At 41.1% G+C, this 25,494-nt stretch overlaps 1 protein-coding gene across 4 annotated transcripts in view; it reads left to right on the plus strand.

Annotated features, from left to right (window-relative positions):
- LOC117523099 (stromal membrane-associated protein 1-like) overlaps positions 1 to 25,494 on the plus strand; it is a 496,829-nt gene that overhangs the window by 448,936 nt on the left and 22,399 nt on the right. For all 4 annotated transcript variants that reach the window (XM_034184516.1, XM_034184517.1, XM_034184514.1 and 1 more), the window contains exon 10: positions 17,609 to 17,826. In XM_034184516.1, coding sequence (XP_034040407.1) covers positions 17,609 to 17,826 — 218 coding nt within the window. The remainder of the gene's footprint in view (positions 1 to 17,608; positions 17,827 to 25,494) is intronic.

Genomic DNA, 25,494 nt, shown 5'->3' on the forward strand with positions numbered 1-25,494 from the left:
TCAACCAGCTGTTGATTGGCTGAACACAAGTAACTGAGCTACCCTGGTCTACGTAGATCACTAGCAAATAGAAAACGTGCAGTACTTTGGGTTTCTAGGACCAGGATTCTGAAACACTACAATAATGATTCATCACAGCCTCCTCTGTGCCACTACCATAAAGCTGTGACTGGTGATGTAGCAGGCAAACATTGCTGAAAAATGGACTTGTGATCACAAGATTCTTGGTTCAGTCAACCTGGTCAGTTGCAGTTGAGCACCTTGCATGGCATCACCCTGACATTGATGTATGAGTGCATATGTGAATGGTTGAATGTGAAGCATCATTGTAAGGGTCGTTGAGCTTCTGCATCAGATGGAAAAACACAATAGAAATGCAGTGCATTTTCCTTTTGTTGTATACACAATGGGAGCTGGTTCACTGACCTGGCATAGACAGCCACAGACAAATAAGGTTTGTCACCAACAGAGTTTATTCATGGAAGACACAAATCAGATTTGTATTAGAGCTCTTTCTCTTGCTCTCTGATTACTCATCATTCTTATTTGATTCTCTTCTGTCCAGCTGTTGTTGGTTCTTGTCTTGCTGCTGGTCTCCTGGTCATGTCATGTCTGATTAACTTAGTCTACTGTGAATGTAATTAGAATCTAGATGATTGAATAATTTATGAGGCGTGTGCTACACAGATACACTATACAACCAGTCAATCGTGGTGCTCTTAGTTACAGTACACAGAAAAGTCATTGTTCAGAAGAAAACATGAACTCTTGGTTAAAGCGTCAGACATGCCTTCGGACAGACTGCAGTAGATGTGAACAGAGTCTGCACCTTCTCTTGCGGAGGTTTGCATGTTCTATGGATACTCTAGTTTATTCCCAAAGATATGTGGATTAGGATAAATGTTGACTGTACACTTATTATTGGTATGAATGTGAGAGTGAATGACTGTGTACAGTGATGGACTAGTGATAGATAGATAGATAGATAGATAGATAGATAGGTACAACCCCAATTCCAATGAAGATGGGATATTATGTAAAATGTAAATAAAAATAGAATACAATAATTGTTTTTGTGCAAATATTTGCTCATTTTGAAATGGATCCCTGCAACATGTTTCAAAAAAGCTGGGACAGTGGTATGTTTACCACTGTGTTAAATCACCTTTCTTTCTAACAACACTCAGTAAGCATTTGGGAACTGAGGACACTAATTGTGAGTGTCATAATTGGGTATAAAAGGAGCATCCCCAAAAGGCTCAGCCGTTAACAAGCAAAGATGGGGTGAGGATCACCACTTTGTGAACTGCATGAAAAAAATAGTCCAACAGTTTAAGAATAATGTTTCTCAACATTCAATTACAAGGAATTCAGGGATTCCATCATCTAGAGTCCATAATATAATCAGAAGATTCAGAGAATCTGGAAAACTTTCTACACGTAAGCGGCAAGGTCGAAAACCAACATTGAATGCCCGTGACCTTTGATCCCTCAGGCAGCACTGCTTTAAAGGATCGCGTGGGCTCAGGAACACTTCAGAAAACCGTTGTCAGTTAACACAGTTTGTCGCTACATCTACAAATGCAAGTTAAAACTCTACCATTGAAAGTGAAAGCCATACTTCAACAGCATCCAGAAATGCCGCCGCCTTCTCTGGGCCAGAGCTCATTTGAAATGGACAGATGCAAAGTGGAAAAGTGTGGTGTGGTCTGATGAGTCCACATTTCAAATTGTTTAGGGGAAATTCATCTGCCCGAGAGCATGCATACATACATACATACATACACAATGCATCCATTCAATAAAAGACCAATAAATAAGACAAATATAAAAAACACATGAGTAAAAATACTTTAACAAGAGGCGTTAAACAGTGTCATGGCGGCCGGGACATGACACGCGAATGCCTCCGCACATCTTTCATTACAAAATCTCCTGTAACAGTGGAATCTGACGAAAAATGGCTGATGTCCACCTTTTCTGCCATTTCCCTGGTAGTCACATGACGTCCCGGATCAACACAGCCTTCACTTTCGAAATGATCTGGTCGTTTCAGCCTGTCGATGACCGCTCAAAGCACGGCGCGCCCTCAGCCGCTGTGGGCCGTCTTTAATCCGGTTGTAATGCTCTTTAATTTGTGTGATGCCCACAGGACTTTCACCGAAAGCCATCTGAATTTTCCGGTTTCCACCTGGCTGTCTCACACAGTTTCTTGAAAAATTTGATGCAGCGCTGCTCCAGCCATTCAGACATTTTCCTGACAATGAAAATCCAACGAGAGGGGTGGACCAGTGCTCACTCAAAGCCTGCCCACAGGCGAATGATGCAACCGACAGGTGTGAAAAACTCACGCATGCGCACGAAGGTTCAAGCTTGGCTGTTGCAAGCGCACATGATTCAAACCCATATAGTTTTTGTAAAAAAAAAAGGTCCGATACTTTTCTAACAGACCTCGTATACCTCATCCTGCTCTCCACCAGTTCACCTACAGAGACCACCTCCCTCCCCATCACTGACACGCACTTCCTGACAAATTTGTCCAGTCTGTTACTGTCCCTGACAGACATGCTGTTCCCCCAACACAACAGCAAACAATACAGTGCTGGCCACAACAGATTGATAAAAAAGGAAAAACATATTGTTAAAAACATTAAAGGATTTCAGTCTTCTGAGGAAGAACAGTCTGCTTTGTCCCCTTTTACATGCTACATTTTCCTGGACTGACCAGTCCAGTCTATTGTCAATGTGGACTCCGAGGTACTTGTACATGGGGACCACCTCAATGCCCAGATTGTCTATATTGACTTGTAGGTGTTGTGCTTTCCTCCTGCCAAAGTCAACGATCATATCCTTTGTTTTGCTGGTGTTCGGCACCAACCCATTGCACCTGCTCCAGTTGAAGTCCCTGATAACTGCCCTGTACTCCATCTCATCCCCTCCCCTCACACAGGCTACCACAGCCGTGTCATCAGATTATTTCTGCATATGACATGTTGGAGTCCTGTAGGTGAAGTCAGATGTATACAGTATGAAAAGGTGAGAGGATCCTTCCCTGGACAGCGCCAATGCTTGTTTGTGCAGTTCTAGAGACTATTTGCCTCAGCCTGGCATACTGTGGCAAGTAGCTGTTGATCCAGGAGATAAATACCTGCTCCACACCCAACTTTTCAAGCCTGTCCCTCAGAATAGAGGGATGGATGGTGTTTAATGTCGCTTGAGAAGTTGAAGAACATAAGCCGCACATACCCCCCAAACTGGCAAGAAAGAAGAGTGCCAAGGTCTGTAGTCTTTGACCCCTGAAAGCCTCCCGACTTTGGGCACTGGCACAATACATGAGGTCTTCCACTGCCTCGGCACCTGCCTCGTCTGCAGGCTCTGGTTGAAGAGCACCTGCAGAGTCACTGCCAGCTCCGCAGCACAGTCCTTCAGGACCCTCGGCGCTATGTCATCAGGTCCAGCTCATTTACCAGGACGCACCTTTCAGAGCTCCTTCCTCACCTCGTCCACGGTGAAGTAATCCCCCTACAGTCCCCCTGTAGAGCCGCTGGGTGGAGCAGAGCAGTTGACAGCAGCAAAGGTGGAGACGCTGCTAGGTGGAGCAGAGCAGGAGGCAACAGAAGCAGAGGTGGAGACACTGTTGGATGGAGCAGAGCAGGAGGCAGCAGCAGTAGAGGTGGAGACACCGCTGGGTGGAGCAGAGTAGGAGGCAGAAGCAGCAGAGGTGGAGACACTGCTAGGTAGAGCAGAGCAGGAGGCAACAGCAGAAGAGGTGGAGACACTGCTGGGTGGAGCAGAGCAGGAGGCAGCAGCAGTAGAGGTGGAGACACCACTGGGTGGAGCAGAGTAGGAAGCAGCAGCAGCAGAGGTGGAGACACTGCTGGGTAGAGCAGAGCAGGAGGCAACAGCAGAAGAGGTGGAGACACTGCTGGGTGGAGCAGAGCAGGAGGCAGCAGCAGCAGAGTTGGAGATGCTGCTGGGTGAAGCAGGGCAGGAGGCAACAGCAGCAGAGGTGGAGATGCCTCTGGGTGGGACAGTGATCTGTACAGTGTGTGCCCCACTTCTTTCCCAGTGTGTACTGGGATAGGGTCCCGCATCCCCCTTAAATTGTAAAAGTATGAGTGGTAGGAAATTTATAGAAAGATGGAGTTTAAGTCAAGACCAAGATCTTGAGTATTCTGAGGCTATAGTTTAACAAGAGTCATCAGGAGATGGCGTGTTCCCCGCTCCCCACAAATCAGAAATACAAAGTGTCCCATGTACACTCTTATGTACTTGCAGAGGAGGCAGAGATTTGTACATTATCTACCTTTTCCAGTGTCCGGTGAGCAACACAAACAGTCACCTTCATGGATTTGTGATAGGAAAAAGTGAAACAGTCTGTGAGCCATACCCACAAAATTAGGCGCAAAAAGCAGAAAAAAATGAGTGACTGACATCACTCTGCTGGGAGGAGCTTTCTTCATTAACTGTGAAAGTGAGGCTGGGCGGAGCTGAAGCAGCCAGGTGGAGCTGAAGTGGCCAGCTTGGTCAAAGAACCACAAACCCCGTCAGAGAGAGAGACAGCAGCCGCTGTAATCGAGCAGACACACTGAACCAAAATTCTTCAGTTTTGCATATAGACACACACCCAGTTTTAGCAACGGAGTTTCTGCAAATTTGTCTGAGGTGACCGAGTAATCTGAAAATAAAATATGACATTAGTGCACCACTGAACACTGACGTTTTATGAGCTAACATGAGCTTAGCCTTTAGCTGTGTAATCAGTCACTCAGTCAAGCTGAGTGAACGTGTTATATTTGCAAATTGATTGATCTATTTTTCCAAAATAAATCTACACAATAGATTTTTTAATTGTTACTACACTGATGACAAAACAGTCTCAACTTTATATAACTGATTTTTTTACTTTAATTTTTTTAAACTATCTAGTAATAAGACTTTAAAGAAAATAACACAGCATTGTTTCATGTTTCTTTTTACTGTAAGAAACATGTTTCTTCACTTGTCCCACATCAGGGATATTTCAACATTTGTGGTGCAGAAAACCTTATAAACACAGATGCACTTCAAAACTTAGTGATGGAGCTGAACACCAAAACCTGTAGTCCAGAAGGAAGAAGAGAACATCTCTATTATTGAAAATGTAAAGAAAGTGTTGTGTCGACGCGGGTTGAGGAGCGGACCTGCGTCTGACGGAACCCAGCGCTAAAATAACCAGAAAGCGGTTCCAATAACAAAACAATTTATTTTTCCACCCTCTGGTGCATAACAAAGTGTATAAACAAAAGATGCGTCAGTCTGGTGGAGTGAAGGCTGGCACGCTCTCCAGCGTCCAAAAGGATCGAGGCCCGGCGCTTCTGGACTCACTTTTACCGCCAAACACCCCCCAGGTGGATACGACAAACCGACTCTCTGCGAAGGATAGAAGAGGTGAGGTAAGTCAGCAGTTACAAGCAATATCCTTCAAAAGGCACACACTATCAGCAACACATTCAGGTCTGTATTTAAGCTTTATGTAAATGAGCAGCTTCTCACAACAGGTGGAGGATCAGTTGTCCGCACGCCACGGCAGTGAGAAGCGGGCTGCACAATTCTCATCACAATTCAAATATACTGCGTAACAAAATACCAAGTTACTATCAACAATTAGTCAAACAATTATTCACCTCTGATGTGTGCTGACAGCATGTGTCCCTCACCCTTCTTCCTTCAAGGCACGATGTCAAACCCAGGCGCGGTCCTCAGCGTCTCACAAACGAACACCACAAAGTCGAGTTCCCGGCAATTCTGCTAGAATCACACATGGCTTAAATGCAGAACGCCATCTAATTATCTGCTTCAGCTGAAAGTCTTTAAGGTTGCATGTGAGCACCATCCACAGGTGCTGCACATAACGTTGATGAGGGTGAAGGACTCTTCAGCCAGCACCTTCTCCACAGACAAATCAGTTTTCATACCACCTGGAGAGCAAAGAAAAGAAAAGAACACCAAAATGTCCAGCCACACCCCCCCCAACACACAACAGAAATTGTCTCCAAAAACTCCACCAAGAGGTTGAAGCTGCAGGAGAGACCTTCATCTGATTGAATGTCCCGAGGGTCCAGCTCAGCTGTTGTCTCTGCAAACTCACATCTGCTGCTACAATTCTAAATAAAACAAAGGCTCTTTAAAGAGCAACTATTTTATTATTTGAAAAAAGCTGTTTTCTGTTATACAGTTGTATTCCAAAGCTTTGGCACCCCTGATAATTTTCATGATTTTCCTTAATAAATCATTGGTTGTCTGGATCAGAAATTTCAGTTAAATATATCATATAGCAGACGAACACAGTGATATTTGAGAAGTGAAATGAAGTTTATAGTCTTTACAGAAAGTGTGCAATAATTCTTTAAACAAAATTAGGCAGGGGCATAAATTTGGGCATCCCAACAGAAAAAAAAAAAAAAAAAAAATTACTAGATCCTCCTTTTGCAGAAATAACAGCCTCTAAACGCTTCCTATAGTTTCTAATGAGAGTCTGGATTCTGGTTGAAGGTATTTTGGACCATTCGTCTTTACAAAACATCTCAGGTTTGTTGGTTTCTGAGCATGGACAGCCCGCTTAAAATCACACCTCAGATTTTCAATAATATTCAGGTCTGGGGACTGAGATGGCCATTCCAGAATGTTGTACGTGTTCCTCTGCATGAATGCCTTAGTAGATTTTGAGCAGTGTTTAGGGTCGTTGTCTTGTTGAAAGATCCAGCCCCGGCTCAACTTCAACTTTGTCACTGATTCATGAACATTGTTCTCAAGAATCTGTTTATTGACTGGAATCCATGTGACCCTCACCTTTAACAAGATTCCCAGGACCTGCACTGGCCTCACAGCCACACAGCATGATGGAACCACCTCCAAATTTTACTGTAGGTAGTAAGTGTTTTTCTTGGAATGCTGTGTTATTTTTCAGTCATGCATACCGCCCCTTGTTATGTCCAAATAACTCAATTCATTTTCATCAGTCTACAGCACCTTATTCCAAAATGAAGTTGGCTTGTCCAACTGTGCTTTAGCATACCTCAAGCAACTCTTTTTGTGGTGTGTACGTAGAAGAGGCTTCCTCTGCATTACAGCATCTCCTTGTGCAAAGTGCGCTGTATAGATGAACGATGCATAGAGACACTATCTGCAGCAAGATCATGTTGTAGGTCTTTGGAGCAGGTCTGTGGGTTGACTGACTGTTCTCACTATCCTTTGCTTCAGCTTATCTGAGATATTTCTTGGTCGGCCACTTTGGGCCTTAACTAGTACTGTGCCTGTGGTCTTCCATTTCCTCACTATGTTCCTCACAGTGGAAACTGACAGCTGAAATCTCTGAGATAGCTTTTTGTGTCCTTCCCCTAAACCATGATGTTGAACAATCTTTGTTTTCAGGTCATTTGAAAGTTGTTTAGAGGCTCCCATGTTGTCACTCATTAGAAGAGATGCAAAGAGGGGAAACATTTGCAAATGGCCACCTTAAATAACCTTTCTCATGATTGGATTCACCTGTGTAAGGTCAAGGGTCAATGATCTTACCAAACAAATTTTTTGTTCCAATAATTACTGCTACATTTATTCAAATCAATTAAATGACAATGGTGTCCATATTTTTTGTTTAAATATTATTACCCACTTTCTGTAAATACTAGAAACTTCATTTCACTTCTCAAATACCAGTGTGTTCATCTGCTATATGATATATTTAACTGAAATTTCTGATGTAGATAATCAATGATTTATAAAAGAAAATCATGAAAATTATCAGGGGTGCCCAAACTTTTGCATACAACTGTATTTTAACATTTAATGAATTAATCATTAAACATGTCCATGATGTCAAAGTTCAGTCAACAAGACATTTGCACAGATAGAAGTCCCGCCACATTGTGCATAATTTCAAGGCATTCACAATCACTGGAATAGTCAAATTCATATTTTAGTAATTACTCTGTAGTGATTACAACATTAATAGCAATCACACAGTCAATGGCAATGTAATTAAATGTTAAAATAACTAAATTTAAAAAAATTATTTAATCATAAAGATTATGTCACACAGAAATCCTAATTAAGAGACACACTGCAGTCATTGTTAAATCATCTCCTGTTAAGTTTATAATACATTTTTATATTTATTTATGGTGTATTTTTTCCTGGTTGAAATGCAGATATGAATGAATGAATCTACCAGAATTAAAAATGGACACATTACTGTTCATGCTATGTTATTTGTAAAAAAAAATAAATAAAAATAAAATAAAAAAAATTTGTCCAAGGTTCATTATCATGTTAATGAAGAAATTATATAATTTGAAACAAGTTATGGTTTTATTTACAGATGAACATCAAAGATTTCTAAAGAATCTTTTTGTTTGTTTTTTGTTTTGTTTTGTTTTTTACTTATAACTATTTTAATTACATTTTCTAATGTAAGAAACCTTTTTACCTAAAACAAAAAGTACAGTAAACACAAATTAATCTTGAGGTAAAATAAAAAGAAAATTGTAATGATTTTCTTTCGAAAACTGCTGTGTATAAATGAGCAGTTCTGATGATCTTATTACACACATTCTGGCACTCTGTCGTCTTCCGTGTGAAGCTACGTAAAGTTGGATTGAGTTGAAATCTGACTGCAGTGAGTTTGACATCAAGCGGCGGTGTGCATTCCCAGTGCAGCGTTTTGCAAGCTCGGTTTTTGCACTTTCCACTGTGATGCGGTGCACAATGCTTTTCATTAAAAATAATGGGTTTTAGAGCAATGTGCTCCACTTTTACACGCTCGGTGTGAAAGACCCTTCCCTCTCTCTCCCTCAAAAATAAAGGCTGAAAAATACCCTCCCCCCCACCCCAAAGGCAAAAGACTAAGTCTCGTTTTATGTTTTCAATAACATTTGAGATTCTCCATTTTGAGCTAAAAATTCATATTAGTGTCACTGTGAAACAGAAGTCAGGTGTATTGAAGTCCAACATAGTGTGAAGTGGGATGTTTTCACAGGAGAACACTTGAGCAATGGATTTCATTTTTTATTTTGTCTGTTCAGTCGTCTTTTGGATGTATCTTACTCAGTCACATAGGACAAGCTGCAACATAAACTGCTGAACACAATAAAAAGGAAATTGGCACAGTTTTTAAACTGTGTGTGCTACTCCCAGATGTGTTCACAGAAGGATTATGGCCAGTTTTTCCCCTTCCATTGGCTCAGCAGGACAGCGCTGCTAGATATTGTTGATAATTCATGTTCTTTTGAATGTGCTTGTCAATAAAAGTATGTTAATGTCACACTAGCAGTAACTGCACTCAGATTACAGTATAAAGCTTTACTCTGAATGGATAACACAAGTGCTCACACTAAGATTGCAAATTTAATCTGCAGTGTTTCCACAACCCTTACTGACTAACACAGTTCTCTAAAAGATGGATCTGTGTTGGGCTTTATGACATCAAATCAAAATGTACATTCAAGCATCTTTATTCAAAAGATTTTAAAACGTTTATTCTTTCATCCCAAAGTGAAAACAAAACTCTACAACTTTATTTAAATTAAATTATAAAACTCAAAAAAGCATAACTGTTAAGTCCCCATTTTAATATTTTTCACCTATCACATTTACAGTATTTTGGCTTTAGACAAGTCAAAGAATATACAATATAACACAATGCTAAAATAATACCCTCAGCCATACGAGCATTGTTTTATTTATAATTTGCAGTTGTTTAATTGGTATTCCAGTGCAAAGTATATATATATATTTGTATGTATATTCCATCTACCCTGAATTTTACATCAGATTTGCCGTATCTGAGCCAGCAGATGGCCGCATTAGGATTTGGCACAAGTTTTTTTTTTTTTTTTTATGTCAGATGTCCTCCAGTTTTACCTTAAACAAATACAGCCCCTGGTCTTCCAAAGACGTCCCCTATTCAAGTGCTAACCAGGACCTACCCTGCTTAGGCTGGTATCTCACTCAGTTGCAACTGGTGGAGAGTAGGTGGAGACACAATATCGTGTGAAAACAGGCCAAAAATGTGAAAGTGAACTTTTTCATGTGTAATCTCACTGAATTGGAACTCCCAACGTATGCACATGGTGGCTGACAGTGACACATCTTGAGCAATCCGCACACGTGCCGCATAGCACAGACGTGAAAGTCGAGTGGCACTGGTGCGGCCTTTGCAGGTGCAAGGATTTGAGTGTCACTGCTGCACGGCACTCTGACAGATGTTCAGCATCACTGGGATGGCTAAAATGATATTTTATGCACACAGTTCCCAGGATGGATGTGGACTATTACACTGTTATTTTGTGAAAATTCTACCCATTTTAGGCAGAAAAAGCACTGTAAGTAATAATAAACAATAATTGAAAACAAGAAGAAAAGTGCGAACATCCGCTCACAGACTTACAGAATGATGTCCAGGAGTTGCGTCTCTCAACTTCAGTTGACATCCTCGCAGGCAATGAAAATAAAACAATAAATACAGATTGCCTCATCCACATTCTCCACAGGGGTGTAGCCCACTGTCCCTGCTTGCATGAGGGCTGCTGCCGGCCGGCAACATTAGGCTGTGATCCTCAGGAAAATAAATAAATAAAATGAGAAAAACACAGTAAATCCAGTTCATGCGAGTCCTCCAAGGTCAGACAGCATGCATCTAGCATGAATGCACAGGTGGACTGTCTGCTCACAGCTGGGCCATACAGGAAAATTTGTTACATTAAATAGCATGGCTCTGCTCTAGCAGGACAGGACGCGTTCAGCCCACTCACACGCATGCATGTTGGGTGTGCGCTGACTGGGAGCATTAAGCTTAGTTTCCACTTCTGTCCTCAGAAAAATAAATAAATGAATAAAAAGTAAAGACAGTAAATTGGTTTGTGCACCACCTTTGTGGGCAGACAGGATGTCTAGCCCGCTCACATGCATGCATGGCGGGTGGGTGTCGGCCTGGCTGTAGGGTGGAGGCTGCTGGATTTGTTTGACCACTTGCCAAAGCTCTGTTTTCCTCGCTGATAATATAAAAGGAAAAGTGTGTGCCAATGCCTCACAAGTTGTCCCACATGCTGTGCACATTCTCAGTCTCAAACACTATGTGGTGAAGGGAAGGATTTTGGTGAGGGAGATTTTTTTGGTCTGTTTAAGAATCAAGTGATGCATGGGTGCCGCCCTGCGGCTAGCGAGGGGACGGTGAACGGCTGCGAACCTTGCCCTGAACTGTGCGGATTCCTTGCAGGCTGTCGCATCCCAGTGAGATGGTAGCCTTATCTTCTGAGATCTGAGGGGATCAGGCTTACACAAACCAGAGCAGCTGCAAAAAGTGCTAGGTCACTAACAGTCTGTAAGTCACGGGTAACTTGTTTCACAGTTTGGGGCAAGCTACTGTGAAAAAAATTATCACACCAAAGCTTGTATTTCAACCTCAGAACTTCTAAATAAAGTTGACCAGATGACTGCACTACCCAGTGGTGGAGTGTAACGAGGTACAAATACTTTGTTATGGTACTTAAGTACATTTTTTCCATATCTGTACTTTACTTAAGTAGAATCAAATCATTTCCAGCATGGGACTCCGACGAGGGCTGTTGCATCTCCTCCACTCTCCCTTATCTCTGCTCTCTGCTTTAACCTTCAAGTCCCTACTTCACCAGACTGTGAATTCCTCAAATTATATTGGATACTGGATCAGTTGGAGTACTATTGGATTTACCATGGAATTGATCAGCTGGTCTCTAAATGCTATTGACACCATTTTTTCTACAAGAAGGTCAGGACCAGGGGATCCTACATGCCCAGATGGAATGTATCCTGCGGGCTATGTTCTCGACTCCTGGGGGGTCTTGGCATATTGCATGCTTGGCGCCTTTCTCCGTTGACATCGAGGATTTATTCATTTTTGGTCTTATGGTAGCAGGGTTGGTACTTTCTGGCTTATGTGCTGCCCTGATCTACCGGAAAATTGGCAAGACGGCGGCATCAAAACCACGGCCCCTCGCTTGTCCGTCATGATTAATGAGGTTGGCAAGGCAGTGCTTTCTCAGACTGCGATGACTCTTGAACTCAGACGCAAATTGGATGACATCTTGGAGCAGATGCGTGCCTTGCAGTTGAAGTTGAAGATTTTGGAGGCCGGTGAATATTCTTAATTCATAATTGGGAATATTCTTAATTCATAATTGGGATTTGGTTGTTCAAGTGGAACTGTAAAAAGTGTATTTCACTGCTCAAACCACAACACGGCTGGCTAATGAAGACTGAAGGACAAACTGCCCAACTGTTTTCCTCCAGAGCAATGTCTTCTGGCCTTGGTGATCATTTGGTTCTTTCTTATCTCAACTCACAAAGACGATAAACTGTTTTCATAGGACTGAAATATGCTCCACTCCCCCACCCCCCCCACCCCCTCCTACCCCCCATCAAACACCCCCCACTCCGGCTTCTGCTCACGTCACTCATTCCCCCTTCTGCGGGGGCGGTGCAGTTTTAGCTGCTGCTGGTCCCCGTTCCTCCCCCAAGCTGATGGTGGCACATCTCAAGGTTGCTGTGTGACCTTCACCCACTTGCCTCCATTCGGATAACGAACTTCTTCATATTTGGTGCACATAAACAATGTCAAATGTGTATGTGCTGTCTTTAATTCTGATGTGTGCCATTATTACAGTAAACAAGTAATTGTGGACTAATTGCTGTCTGAGGTAACTGGAGTGTAAACATAATTTCTCCACTGTGAGATCAATAAAGTATATCTCATCTCATATTTTCAACTTTTACTTAGTTACATTTTGCAGCAGGTATTTGTACTTTCTGCTCTACTACAACCCCAGTTCCAATGAAGTTGGGATGTTGTGTAAAATGTAAATAAAAACAGAATACAATGATTTGCAAATCCTCTTCAACCTATATTCAATTGAATACACCACAAAGCCAAGATATTTAATCTTCAAACTGATAAACTATATTGTTTTTGTGCAAATATTTGCTCATTTTGATATGGTTGCCTGCAACATGTTTCAAAAAAGCTGGGACAGTGGAATGTTTACCATTGTGTTACATCACCTTTCCTTCTAACAACACTCAATAAGCATTTGGGAACTGAGGACACTAATTGTTGAAGCTTTGGAGGTGGAATTCTTTCCCATTCTTGCTTGATGCGTGACTTCAGTTGTTCAACAGTCCAGGGTCTCTGTTGTCGTATTTTGAGCTTCATAATGTGTGTAGCAATTTTAATGCCTCCACACGGGACACCAATAATAATGTAACAATTTTAATGCCTCCACACGGGACACCAATAATAATGTAACAATTTTAATGCCTCCACACGGGACACCAATAATAATGTAACGAATATGGGTTAAACCTCACCTGGAGGCACCAATAATAATGTAGTGAATATTAATGATAAAGCCTCACACGCAGGCACCAATAAAAATGTAGAAAGTAGTGATTATTGGTGATTTGAGTGGAGACACTGCTTTACATATATTCAGGCCTCACTACGGGGACCCTTGATATGTAGCATTTAGTTGTAGTGAATAAGAAATTAAACTCCCAAATTGAATTAGACTGGATTAGGCCCCAAAATAACGGGTCACCGAAATAATTGACTTAAGGTTTAATACTTATTATTTAAGTATTAATGGGGCACCACTTATTCTTTTTTTATATGGCATAAGTACCATAATTTAAACATTAATTTATCAGTCTCAAATGAATGAATTAGTCTCGAGTTGGTTTAATCACTCTCTGATCTGAAAATCATGAATTCTTCTATACGGTTGACCAAGTTTCCTTCTGTACCCAAAATAAACTACAGCAGAAAATATTTACAATTTAATTATAATTTATACAAGAAATGAACATTTGACTGGCATTTTATAGACAGTGATGAAAAATACTTTCATTCAGGGAAACAATTTTCTTACTCACTCATGAGACGATGGAAAAAAGAGGTGAAGCTTAAAACTTTAAGTAAATTAATCTGATTGAAATTTAGTGATGAATTTTGAAGCCAATTATGAAATAGAATATTACAAGAATGTCTTTAAAGAGATGAGGAGCCACCTGTACTCATTGACAGCAAACCATGGAGCCTGGACTGGGTCGATTAGCTGCTGTTGGAGGGCTGGTTCCGTCCGTCCGTCGTCGATATCGGGCAGCGTGAGCTCACCTGGGTCAGAGGGGTTCACTCAGGTGTCCCCGGTGTGATCCCAGGACTGGTGTCGGCTGGTTTTGCCGGCTGCTGCAGTCAGGTGTGGAATCAGCGAAGTTGTCAGCTTACAGTGACCCATGGGTGGAAAGTGTTTGTTGAAAATGGTTCTTAGTAGCTTTCAAAATGGTTGGACCAAATTAAAGTCTTTGTGACTTTAGAAAAAGTAAAACTTTAATAAGAGCGTTGAAAATTGAATGAAAAAGGAAAAGTCGCTTTTTCCGTAAAATCACTCTTAATTTGAAGAGCTCAGCTCGGAAGTTCTCTTAAAAGTTCAAAAGCTTGACGCACCTTAAAAGCGTCAGGTTAAATTTGAGTTTGTCCCAAAGGTAAAGAATGAATAAATGCCATGTGTTAGCTTAGCTTAGCAATGGCTCTTGGCCCAAAATGGAATTAAGCGTTACGCAAAAGAGAGAGGGAAAGCAGAGTGCTGAGCGGGGGAGAAGGGCAGAGAAAGACTCTGTTCTAACTTTGAAAGGGGGACTTTCATCACTAAACTCCGCCCATTGAGGGTATGTGATCTCACAGACACTTCATGTCTTAGAGCAGGCAGAAATGATTCAACTATTTAAACACATTAATTAATTTGAAATACTATTTGTTCTAAGGCACCCAAATTAACTCATTATTACGAGACATTTAAACACCTCCTTTGGATAAACAGAGTACTTCAACATCAGCATATTCTGCAGAAAGGCCACACACACACACACACCAGTTAACATGAGCACATCAATAAATGGAATGACTACATGCAAAGCATTTTGTTTGAATAATAAATGCAACAACATTATAACTCTTTAGATATAAATGAGAGACATACTGATGTAAATTCTTATTTCAAACCAAAGGTCTTTGTTTCACTCAAGATAAGTTAGTTGTGAAGAATCTATGATTTATGGCACATCTGGTCATGGGGGGAAGGGTCCCCGCCTGGATGAGGAGAGGTCCTGTCTTATCTTGACCATAAAGGTTTGGGTTTCTCCTGTCCTGAAGAAGCTCAGATTCTGACGTTAAGCCATTATCATGTCATGTAGTTCACGAATTACAACCTTGTTTTTCTCTGGAAGTCAGTGTTGGACCATGGGAGAATGTCTCCAAAACTTATCTGAAGATCTCCAGATGACTTACGAATTTCTCCACTGAGGTGGAAACACAGTCTCTGTCCCAGTGGGTTTTTGTGGTTGAGAGAGGATTAATATATTCTATTTAATCAGGTCTAATCGAGGCCATCGTGCTGCATGTGCCACACATTTTCAATGGGCAACAGGTCTGGACTGCAGGCAGGCCAGTCTAGTACCCACATTCTTTTACTATGAAGCCACGCTGTTGTAACACGTGCAGAATGTGGCTTTGCATTGTCTTGCTGAAATAAGCAGGGACCTCCCTGAAAAAGACCTTGCTTGGATGGCAGCATGTGTTGCTCCAAAACCTGGATGTACCTTTCAGCACTGATGGTGCCATCACAGATGTGTAAGTTGTCCATGCCATGGGCACTAACACACCCCCATACCATCACAGATGCTATCTTTTGAACTTTGCGCTGGTAACAATCTCGATGGTCTTTTTTCTTTTTTGTCTGGAGGACATAACTTCCATGATTTCCAAAAACAATTCAAAATGTGGATTCATCAGATCACATCACACCACTTTGTGTCTGGGCCCAGAGAAGGCGGTAGCGTTTCTGGATATTGTTGATGTATGGCTTTCGCTGTGCATGGTAGAGTTTTAACTTACACTTGTAGATGTAGCGTCAAACTGTGTTAACTGACAATGGCTTTCTGAAGTCTGCGCGGTAAGATCCTTTACACAATGATGTCAGTTTTTAATGCGGTGCTGCCTGAGGGATCGAAGGTCACTTGCTACTTACACGTAGAAAGTTCTCCAGTTTCTCTGAATCTTCTGATTATATTATGGACTGTAGAAGATGGAATCCCTAAATTTCTTGCAATTGCACATTGAGAAACATTGTTCTTAAACTGTTTGACTATTTTTTCACGCAGTTGTTAACAAAGTGGTCATCCTCACCTCATCTTTGCTTGTGAATGGCTGAGCCTTTTGGGGATGCTCCTTTTATACCCAATCATGACACTCACCTGTTTCCAAACAGGTGTTCTTTGACCATTCATCCACTTTCCAAGTCTTGTATTGCCCCGTCCCAACTTTTTTGAAACGTGTTGCAGGCTCATTTCAAAATGAGCAAATATTTGCACAAAAACAATAAAGTTTATCAGTTTGAACATTAAATATCTTGTCTTTGTGGTGTATTCAATTGAATATAGGTTGAAGAGGATTTGCAAATCATTGTATTCTATTTTTATTTACATTTTACACAACGTCTCAACTTCATTGGAACTGGGGTTGTACATTTCTTTTTTACTTTTCTAGTCCACACCATTTTGCCAAACATATGCTAACTGTTTCCACAGCTTGTAAACAAATCCACTGCATTTTGCAGTAAGTTAGTTCATGTCGCAAAATGCATAACTTCTGAACAGGAAGCAATCCTGCTTACTGTAATACTGCTTTAAGTGATTTGAATTTAGTGTTTGGGAATGCTTATTGTTACTGCTTATGTTTAAGTTTTTTTTTTGTAAACTGAAGTATAAAATCTTATCAGTGTTTAAAGGACATGGACTAAATCTTTTAAAGATGTACAGGATGAACACAAAAACACTCCTTGGTTTCAAATATGTGTAATATCAAAAGTCACATGAGTAATTTTACAATTTTGGTATCAACAGTTGCAGAGGCTCATCAAGTTTTTTTCTCTTTTGCAGATTCTTCTTCTTCAAAATTGTAAAATTATTCATGCGACTTTTGATATTAGAATTATTTGAAACCAAGGGGTGTTTTTTGTGTTCACCCTGTATAACCAGTGTTCTTTGTTTGATTTTGCTTATTGATATTTAATTCTCCAGATCACCTTTTGCAATATCCAGAATTGTAAGTCATAATGTAACACAGATGGTAAGCATAATTCTGTTATCCTAAAAATGCAACACTCCATACAGTTTTTATTATAATCTGGACATTAATCGATATGCTAGTACTTTTACTTTTAATACATAAAAATACATTTAAAAGCAGCTAATATTGACTTTTTCTCAAGCAGTGTGGTCATTGTCGTATTTCTACTTTTACTCAAGTAAATATTTCTTTGGTTATTTGTACTTTTACTTTAGTACTGACACTCTGTACTTCCTCCACCACTGGCAATACCTATTTTATAGCAAGCTAAAAGAGAGGAATTTGACATGTCTATTTTTAATCATTATCAGTATATGGCTTTATTATTGTGAAATGGACACAAGATAAGAAATTGAAAAATATGTTTTATCTTATAAACTGTGTAACTGTGTGTGCTCCTCTTTGCTCTGGCAGGTATGTACATGGGCCAGTCTCAGATGCAGTTCCCTCCAGCCATTGGTGGAGCCATTGTACCCACTGACATGATGAGTGGGGGGCCTGTGATGTCTGGCATGGCTTTGCCCAATGGTAGCTACCTGGGCATACAGCAGGGTGTAACACCCCCCAGCCAAAATCAGAACATATACACCATGCAGTCGCCACAGCAGCCAGGCCAGTGGAACATCAGTCAGGTAAGACAGCAAACACTGCATATGCTAAAAATCCATTTTAATTCATTTAATATGAATAATTAATGTGAATGTTATTCAGTTTTTCTGGTAAATCCAAATTTGCCTTTGCTTTTGTGTCATTTTGTTGACAGTTTTGATGAAAGTATTTTTCTTCTAAAATATATCGTCTTTTTGCTCATGTCTTTGTGAAGCCTCCTGGGTTCATGTCCTTACATACTGTTTCTGTAAAAGCCAAAGAATAGCAGTTTTAACCAGTGGTGGGCACAGTTCCACTAATCCGCTTTTGAAAACCATCATTACCACTTTGAAAACCATCATCGAACTAATTATCTCCCGATAAGTTTTGGTCCAATAATTTTTAGACCGCTAACATAGTTTTGCAGACCTGGTAAACAAAGCTTCATAGTTACAAACATCTATGAGATCTAAAATCAGTTAAGCACTTACCTGTTAAATGTTTTATAGTAAATATGCAGTTCTATCCTCCATAAACAGAGAAACCGCTCTATCCTCTGCAGGCAAAGGAGAACTGGTCACAAAAAAAGGCTCATTTCTTTTGACCCCATACTGATACGCTGGCAATATCACCCAAGTCATCCAGAGGCATACAGCTTTAACTTATGGTTCAAATTTTAACCAAACTTATTTCGGACAAGTTATTTAAATTAACGTCATGTCTGAAGTTTTATAAAGTGAAAATATCAGCTATGTTTTAGTTTTAAAGTAATGCCCTAATTTTGAAGGTTTTAGTGTGGACATGCTGCTGGTGCATTATGGGTAATCGCAGTCTAGTCACGTCAGGAGAAATGCATTTGAGACGCTCTGATCAGGCTCCACACAGACAACAGCATTAAACTCTTTGTATATTGTGCCTAAAACTCTCATGAATATATTCTCTGGGTAGACGTTGTTATTGTGTTTGTTTTATGTAAAAATGCTAGAAAAAGCTCAGGTTGCTTCTCCGTTATTTTCAATTGGAATCATTGCAATCTCGATTCCTGTTTGCTCTTTAACATCCTGCTTACGAGGTCTATTAGAAAAGTATCCGACCTTATTATTTTTTTTCAAAAACCATATGGATTAGAATCACGTGTGATTACATCAGACATGCTTGAACCCTCGTGGGCATGCAAGAGTTTTTTCACGCCTGTCGGTTACGTCATTCGCCTGTGGGCAGTCTTTGAGTGAGGAGTGGCCCACCCTCTCGTCGATTTTTTCATTGTTTAGGAATGGCTCAGAGACTGCTGCTTTGTTTGATCAAAATTTTTTCAAAAACTGTAAGGCACAACTGAGTGGACACCATTCAATAAATTCAGCTGGTCTTCGTTAAAAATTTTAATGATTTTGGTGTGTAAGTGTTGCTTTAAGGACGGCCCACGGCGCCTGACGGCGATCTGTGCTTTGAGGCGTCGTCGTCTCGCTGTTTCAAGCTGAAAACTTCCACATTTCAGGCTCTGTTCACCCAGGTCATTGTCAGAGAACAGAGAAGTTTCAGAAGAGGTCGGCATGAGGAGTTTATTCGGACATTCCACTGTTAAAGGAGATTTTGTAATGAAAGAACGTGCGGGCAGATTCGCATGTCGGGCCGGACCCGACCGCGGGGGGGTCGCGACAGGAAAAACACCTCCACTGGAAACCTTAACGGACAAGTTGGAACATGCCCAGCTGTTAAACAATTTCTCAGATACTCACTTGTTGAAAGCCATCAAAAGCCGCCTGAATTTTCAAATGGTTTTCAACACGGAGGTGTTTTTCCTGTCGCGGCGCAGATGGATTTGCGGCGTCGTCACGGAACCGACTCGGCGAATTTGCCCGCACGTTCTTTCATTACAAAATCTCCTTTAACAGTGGAATGTCCGCATAAACTCCTCATGCCGACTTCTTCTGAAACTTCTCTGTTCTCTGACGATGACCTGGGTGAACAGAGCCTTAAATTAGGATGTTTTCAGCTCGAAACAGCCAGACGGATGCCACCTCCTACCGCGCCGCGCCGATCCGCTTTGTGAGCTGTCCTTAAAGCGAAAGAAACTCCACAACCTCTCATCAGCCGTTAAACTTTTCACCGAGAACCAGCAGAATTTCTCGAATAATGTCCACTCGGATATCCCTCACAGGTCACGAAAAAATTTTGATAAAGCAATGCGCGCCGTCTCCAGCAGCGTCTCAGACAAAGGATTTCAGCTGAGAGGGCTGGACCAGTGCTCACTCAAAGCCTGCCCACAGGCAGATGACGTCACCGACGCGTGAAAAAACTCACGCATGCGCACGAGGGTTCAAGCATGTCTGGTGTAATCGCACGTGATTCAAATCCATATTTTTTTTTTTTTTTTTTTATAAAACTGCCGGTTAGTTTTCTAATAAACCTCATATGTCAAACACTGTCTGTTGTCTTTGTTCCAGAGTAATATATATATAAGCTGTCTGAAATTCAGTTTACGTTTATTAAATTCCACGCATCTTCAGTGTACCAGACACGGATTATCTGGAATTTTGTTTTGGCAAGTTCTCACGGTCTCTACTGCCATCTACTGGCCAGTAGTGTTCATGGCAGTATTCACCCTAGTACTGAGCGTCCAGTAGTTGGCAGTGTTCTATTTATTTTGACACCGGTTATATCAGACGGTTATCTAATTACAACTTGGCTTTTTTTTAAATGCCTTTCTTTACAAATAAAAAAAAATGGCATATTTTACAAAAGCACATTTATCTGTAAACACCAACACATGACACACCTCACATTAACGTGTTGGTTTACATAGAATTAATGAGTCAATCAATCAGTGTTAGCGGAGGCACATTTTACCCATAATCTTTTGCCATCTGTCTTTTTGTTAAAAAACTTCAGAATTAGTGCATTATTCAACATTAAAAGATATATGTTATATTTCAACTTTGTACAAATGACCGAATTGACATTAGTGGAGTTATTTTATCAGTATTAATTTTATTTATAAACCAAACCATAAGTCAGCACTGCTTTAATTTCCAACATCTCCGCCTCATGGCAACGCTGCTATTGAGTAGAGAGTTGAGCTTCGCTGCTCCTCTCATTTGCTTCTCTGCTGGAAGCTATGTAGTAAACAGGAGCTTCCAGCAGTGGGCAGGACGCTCAAAGACAGAAGTGCTAACTCATTGTTTGGGTCTGTAGTCGCTTTTTGCTACCAGAAGCAATCGTGGTGTTAAAACTCAAAATCAGCTTGTTAGTTGTTGCATGTGTACCAGAGACAATACTGGAACTTATTGGTTATCTGTTATCTGTAGCTTCCGATAAATTTTTGGGTGGTTTATCAGTTTAGCTTTACAAAAGATAACTTTTCAGTTAGCTGATTATCTGTTATCAAAGCAAATGTTTTGGTTAGCTTTGCCCACCACTGGTTTTAACTAGAAGACCACACTCATAGAGTGCAAACCTCTGCCAAAACTAGTTGACAATTCCACAAAATTTTACCTTGGAAAAAATTTTCAAGGTCAGAGTCCTGTTGGAAGTGGCTTTTCATAAGCTAAATTAGATGTGATCAAATGTCATGAGTACGAGGGCTGTCAATAAAGTATAGGTCCTTTTTATTTTTTTCAAAAACTATATGGATTTCATTCATATGTTTTTATGTCAGACATGCTTGAACCCTCGTGCGCATGCGTGAGTTTTTCCACGCCTGTCGGTGACGTCATTCGCCTGTGAGCACTCCTTGTGGGAGGAGTTGTTCAGCCCCTCATCGGAATTCCTTTGTCTGAGAATTTGCTGAGAGACTGGTGCTTTGTTTGATCGAAATTTTTTCTAAACCTGTGAGGCACATCGAAGTGGACACGGTTCGAAAAATTAAGCTGATTTTCGGTGAAAATTTTAACGGCTGATGAGAGATTTTCCACATTTCAGGCCCTATTGATCCAGGATGTCGTGAGAGAACATAGAAGTTTCAGAAGAAGTCGGTTTCAGCATTTTATCCGGATATTCCACTGTTAAAGGAGATTTTTTTAATGAAAGACGTGCGGACGGGTCCGCGCATCAGGACGCAGCCGGTGCGGTGCGGCGGCACAGGGAAAACACCTCCGTGTTGATAACCATTTGTAAAATCCGGGTGGCTTTTGATGGCTTTCAGTGGAGTGAGTATATGAGAAATTGTTTAACAGCTGGGCATGTTCCAACCTGTCCTTAAGGCTTCCAACAGAGGTGTTTTTCCTGTGACGGAGCGTCGCGGCGGCTGCGAGCCGATGCTGCAATCCCTCCGCACGTCTTTCATTAAAAAAAATCGCCTTTAACAGTGGAATATCCGGATAAAATGCTGAAACCGACTTCTTCTGAAACTTCTCTGTTCTCTCACGACGTCCTGGATCAATAGAGCCTGAAATGTGGAGGTTTTCATCTTGAAACAGGCTGACGACGGCGCCTGGGAGTGCTGCGCGACGTCCCGCTCCGTGGGAAGTCCTTAAAGCGACAGTATCACCTCAAAATCTCTCATCAGCCGTTAAAATTTTTACCGAAAACCAGCTTAATTTTTTGAACCGTGTCCACTTCGATGTGCCTCACAGGTTTAGAAAAAATTTTGATCAAACAAAGCGCCAGTCTCTCAGCAACTTCTCAGACAAAGGAATTCCGACGAGGGGCTGGACGACTCCTCCCACAAGGAGTGCTCACAGGTGAATGACGTCACCGACAGGCGTGGAAAAACTCACGCATGCGCACGAGGGTTCAAGCTTGTCTGACGTAAAAACATATGAATGAAATCCATATAGTTTTTGAAAAAAATAAAAGGACCTATACTTTATTGACAGACCTCGTATGTATTGAGTTCATTCACTTAATTGAAGGTTTTTGTGGTGTTGTCAGGTTTTTTTTTTTCTAACTTTTTCGGTTTCTGAATTCTTTTTCAGATAATTTTCACAGAACATTGGTTATCTCTGCGATGCACGCTTTGTCATTGCTTTGTGGTACTTGGTTTCTGATTGATAACGGGAAGACAGACAAACAGGCATAAAATTGGAACCTCCATCCAATTTTGGTGTTGTAAATCCATAACAGAAAAATGAGAGTGATTGAACACTTTTGTTTGAGATATAATGCAAAATCGACACCAGATGGGCTTTTCAGTATTAAATTCAAATGTCCACAAAATCCACAATCCGGATCAAGATGGTGAGTGCCAGTCAGCACCTCACTTTCAAATATGAGAGTGATTGTTGCACATTTGATTAAGATATAATGTAAAATATACATTAAATGGGATTTCAGTGTTAAATTTACATGGCCACAAAATCTGTATTCTGGATCAGATCCAACGATTCAGACAAGGAATCACACCAAAATAATGACAGCGTCAGTGGCTATGGTGTGGAAGCCAAGTGCTTGGAAGATCTGTATTGGTCAGTAATTACCATAACCTCGGCCAAATCTGTGGCTGGAGTTGAGGGATGCGCCCGCAATCAAGTTCCAACACCACCCTCAGTCAGCCTCTGTCAAGCCTCAGTCCAGCCCTTGTTGACTTCAGTGTCCTCAGTGTTCTGTCAGCGCCAAATCCCGCCGCACTTGCACTCTCCACCAATCACTCCTTGCCACACCACCATCCACTCCTTGCCACACACCCACACCTTGTCCTCCATCCAACCAATCAACTCACCAGCTGGTACACATGCAACTCACCTCACACTTCACTTAATTGTCATAATATTTCAATCAGATATTATCACTAACAACTGGTAGTAGCCTGCCCACAACCATACACCCCAAAATACAACTGTAGCGACGACATCAACCTCTTAAGAAACATTATGAACACAGTGCATGATCCTCTCTGTTGTGACATCATGTGCTTGCTGACCTACATTGTGCCGACTGCCAGTTAGCGGAAAGAGCAGAGTAGCACAGCACAGGAGAGCACAGTCTTATTCCAAAATGGAGTAAATTCATTTTTTGACATGAAAAAAGGTGTTTTTTGTTTTTGTTTTAATTTTCTCAAATTTATTAAAAATAAAAAAAACTAAGAAATCATGTACATAGATATTCACACCCTTTGCTCAATACTTTGTTGATGCACCATTGGCAGCAATTACAGCCTCAAGTCAGTCTTCTTTATTATGATGCCACAAGCTTGTCGCATCTATCTTTGGGCACATTTGCCCATTCCTCTTTGCAGCACCTTTTATGCTCCATCAGGTTGGATGGGGAGCGTCGGTGTACAGTCATTTTCAGATCTCTCCAGAGATGTTCAATCAGATTCAGGTCTGGGCTCTGGCTGGGACAAAGGACATTCACAGAGTTGTCCTGAAGCCACTCCTTTTATATCTTGGTTGTGTGTTTAAGGACATTGTCCTGCTGAAGATGAACCGTCACCCTAGTCTGAAGTCAAGAGCGCTCTGTAGTAGGTTTCCATCCAGGATGTCTCTGTACATTGCTGCATTCATCTTTCCCTCAATCTTGACTAGTCTCACAGTTCCTGTCGCTGAAAAACATCCCCACAGCATGATGCTGCCACCACCATGCTTCACTGTAGGGATGGTGCTTGGTTTCATCCAAATATGATGTGAGGCATTCACACCAAAGTGTTCAATCTTTGTCTCATCAGACCACAGAATTTTATATCTCATGGTCTGACAGTCCTTCAGGTGCCTTTTGGCAAACTCCAGGGAGGCTGCCATGTGCTTTTTTATTTTTAATAAATTTGCAGAAATCTCAGCAAACCTTTTCACATTTTTATTATGGGTTATTGTGTGTATAAATTTAAGGAAAATATGAATTTCATCCATTTTGGAATAAGGCTGTAAACATAACAAAATGTGGAAAAGTGAAGCGCTCTGAATACTTTCTGGATGCACGGTATTCGAGTAAGTGAACTCCTGATGTGGATAAAGGGAGCACTGGCTTTCTGTGCAGAAGGCGGCTGGCTTGAGGAACGTCTGGGTATGGTGCTGAATGTCTCCCTCCTGCTCACCCAGCAGCAGAAGGGGTATCTGAATGGTTCCATTTTGGCACTGTACAAAGACAGTGAAGAAAAGAACTTGCTACCGTACCTTATCATGGTGTGCCCCACTGTGTGTGTGCTACTTCAAGTCCCAATCTCTGCCTTCTTCCACTTCACCCTTTCACAGTCCCTTTCCCTTTGCACATTCATGTGAATGTACAAGATGAAGGGAAAGGATGACGTGAAAGTGTGAAGCGAGAGCATTAGGATTAGGCTTAACTGGCACATCCCTGATGCTTGGAATCGAGTATGAGACAAATGTACCTGTGTACCCAATAGGTTTCACCGATATGGATTTTTAAGGGCCAATACAGATATGATTACCAACAAGCTTTGGTGGCCGGTACTGATATCTGAGGCTGATATTTGCCTGCAGTAAAAAGTGTCAAAAAGGTGTCAACACTATGTATAACACACTCTTAACACAAAACTTTCTTAACATTTCTTAACATTTCTTAACATAACATTTTTAACATAACATCCACACAAAAAGTGCAAGGAGCTATAAATAAGATTATTATGAAGTTGAACAAATAAATAAATACAGCTGACACAGCTTCAGTCTGCACACTGCCACCTTCTTCTGTGCCAGTCTGTGGGACAGCAGCCTTCAGCACTGATCTGAACTTGTGATGTCTAACAAATCAACAAACAAACAATGCTGTGGGCGGGACTTTGTTACAAAACAGACAGTAGCGATTCATATGTTAAAGTA

This window comes from Thalassophryne amazonica, chromosome 13 (assembly GCF_902500255.1).
Source record: "Thalassophryne amazonica chromosome 13, fThaAma1.1, whole genome shotgun sequence".
NCBI lineage: Eukaryota > Metazoa > Chordata > Actinopteri > Batrachoidiformes > Batrachoididae > Thalassophryne > Thalassophryne amazonica.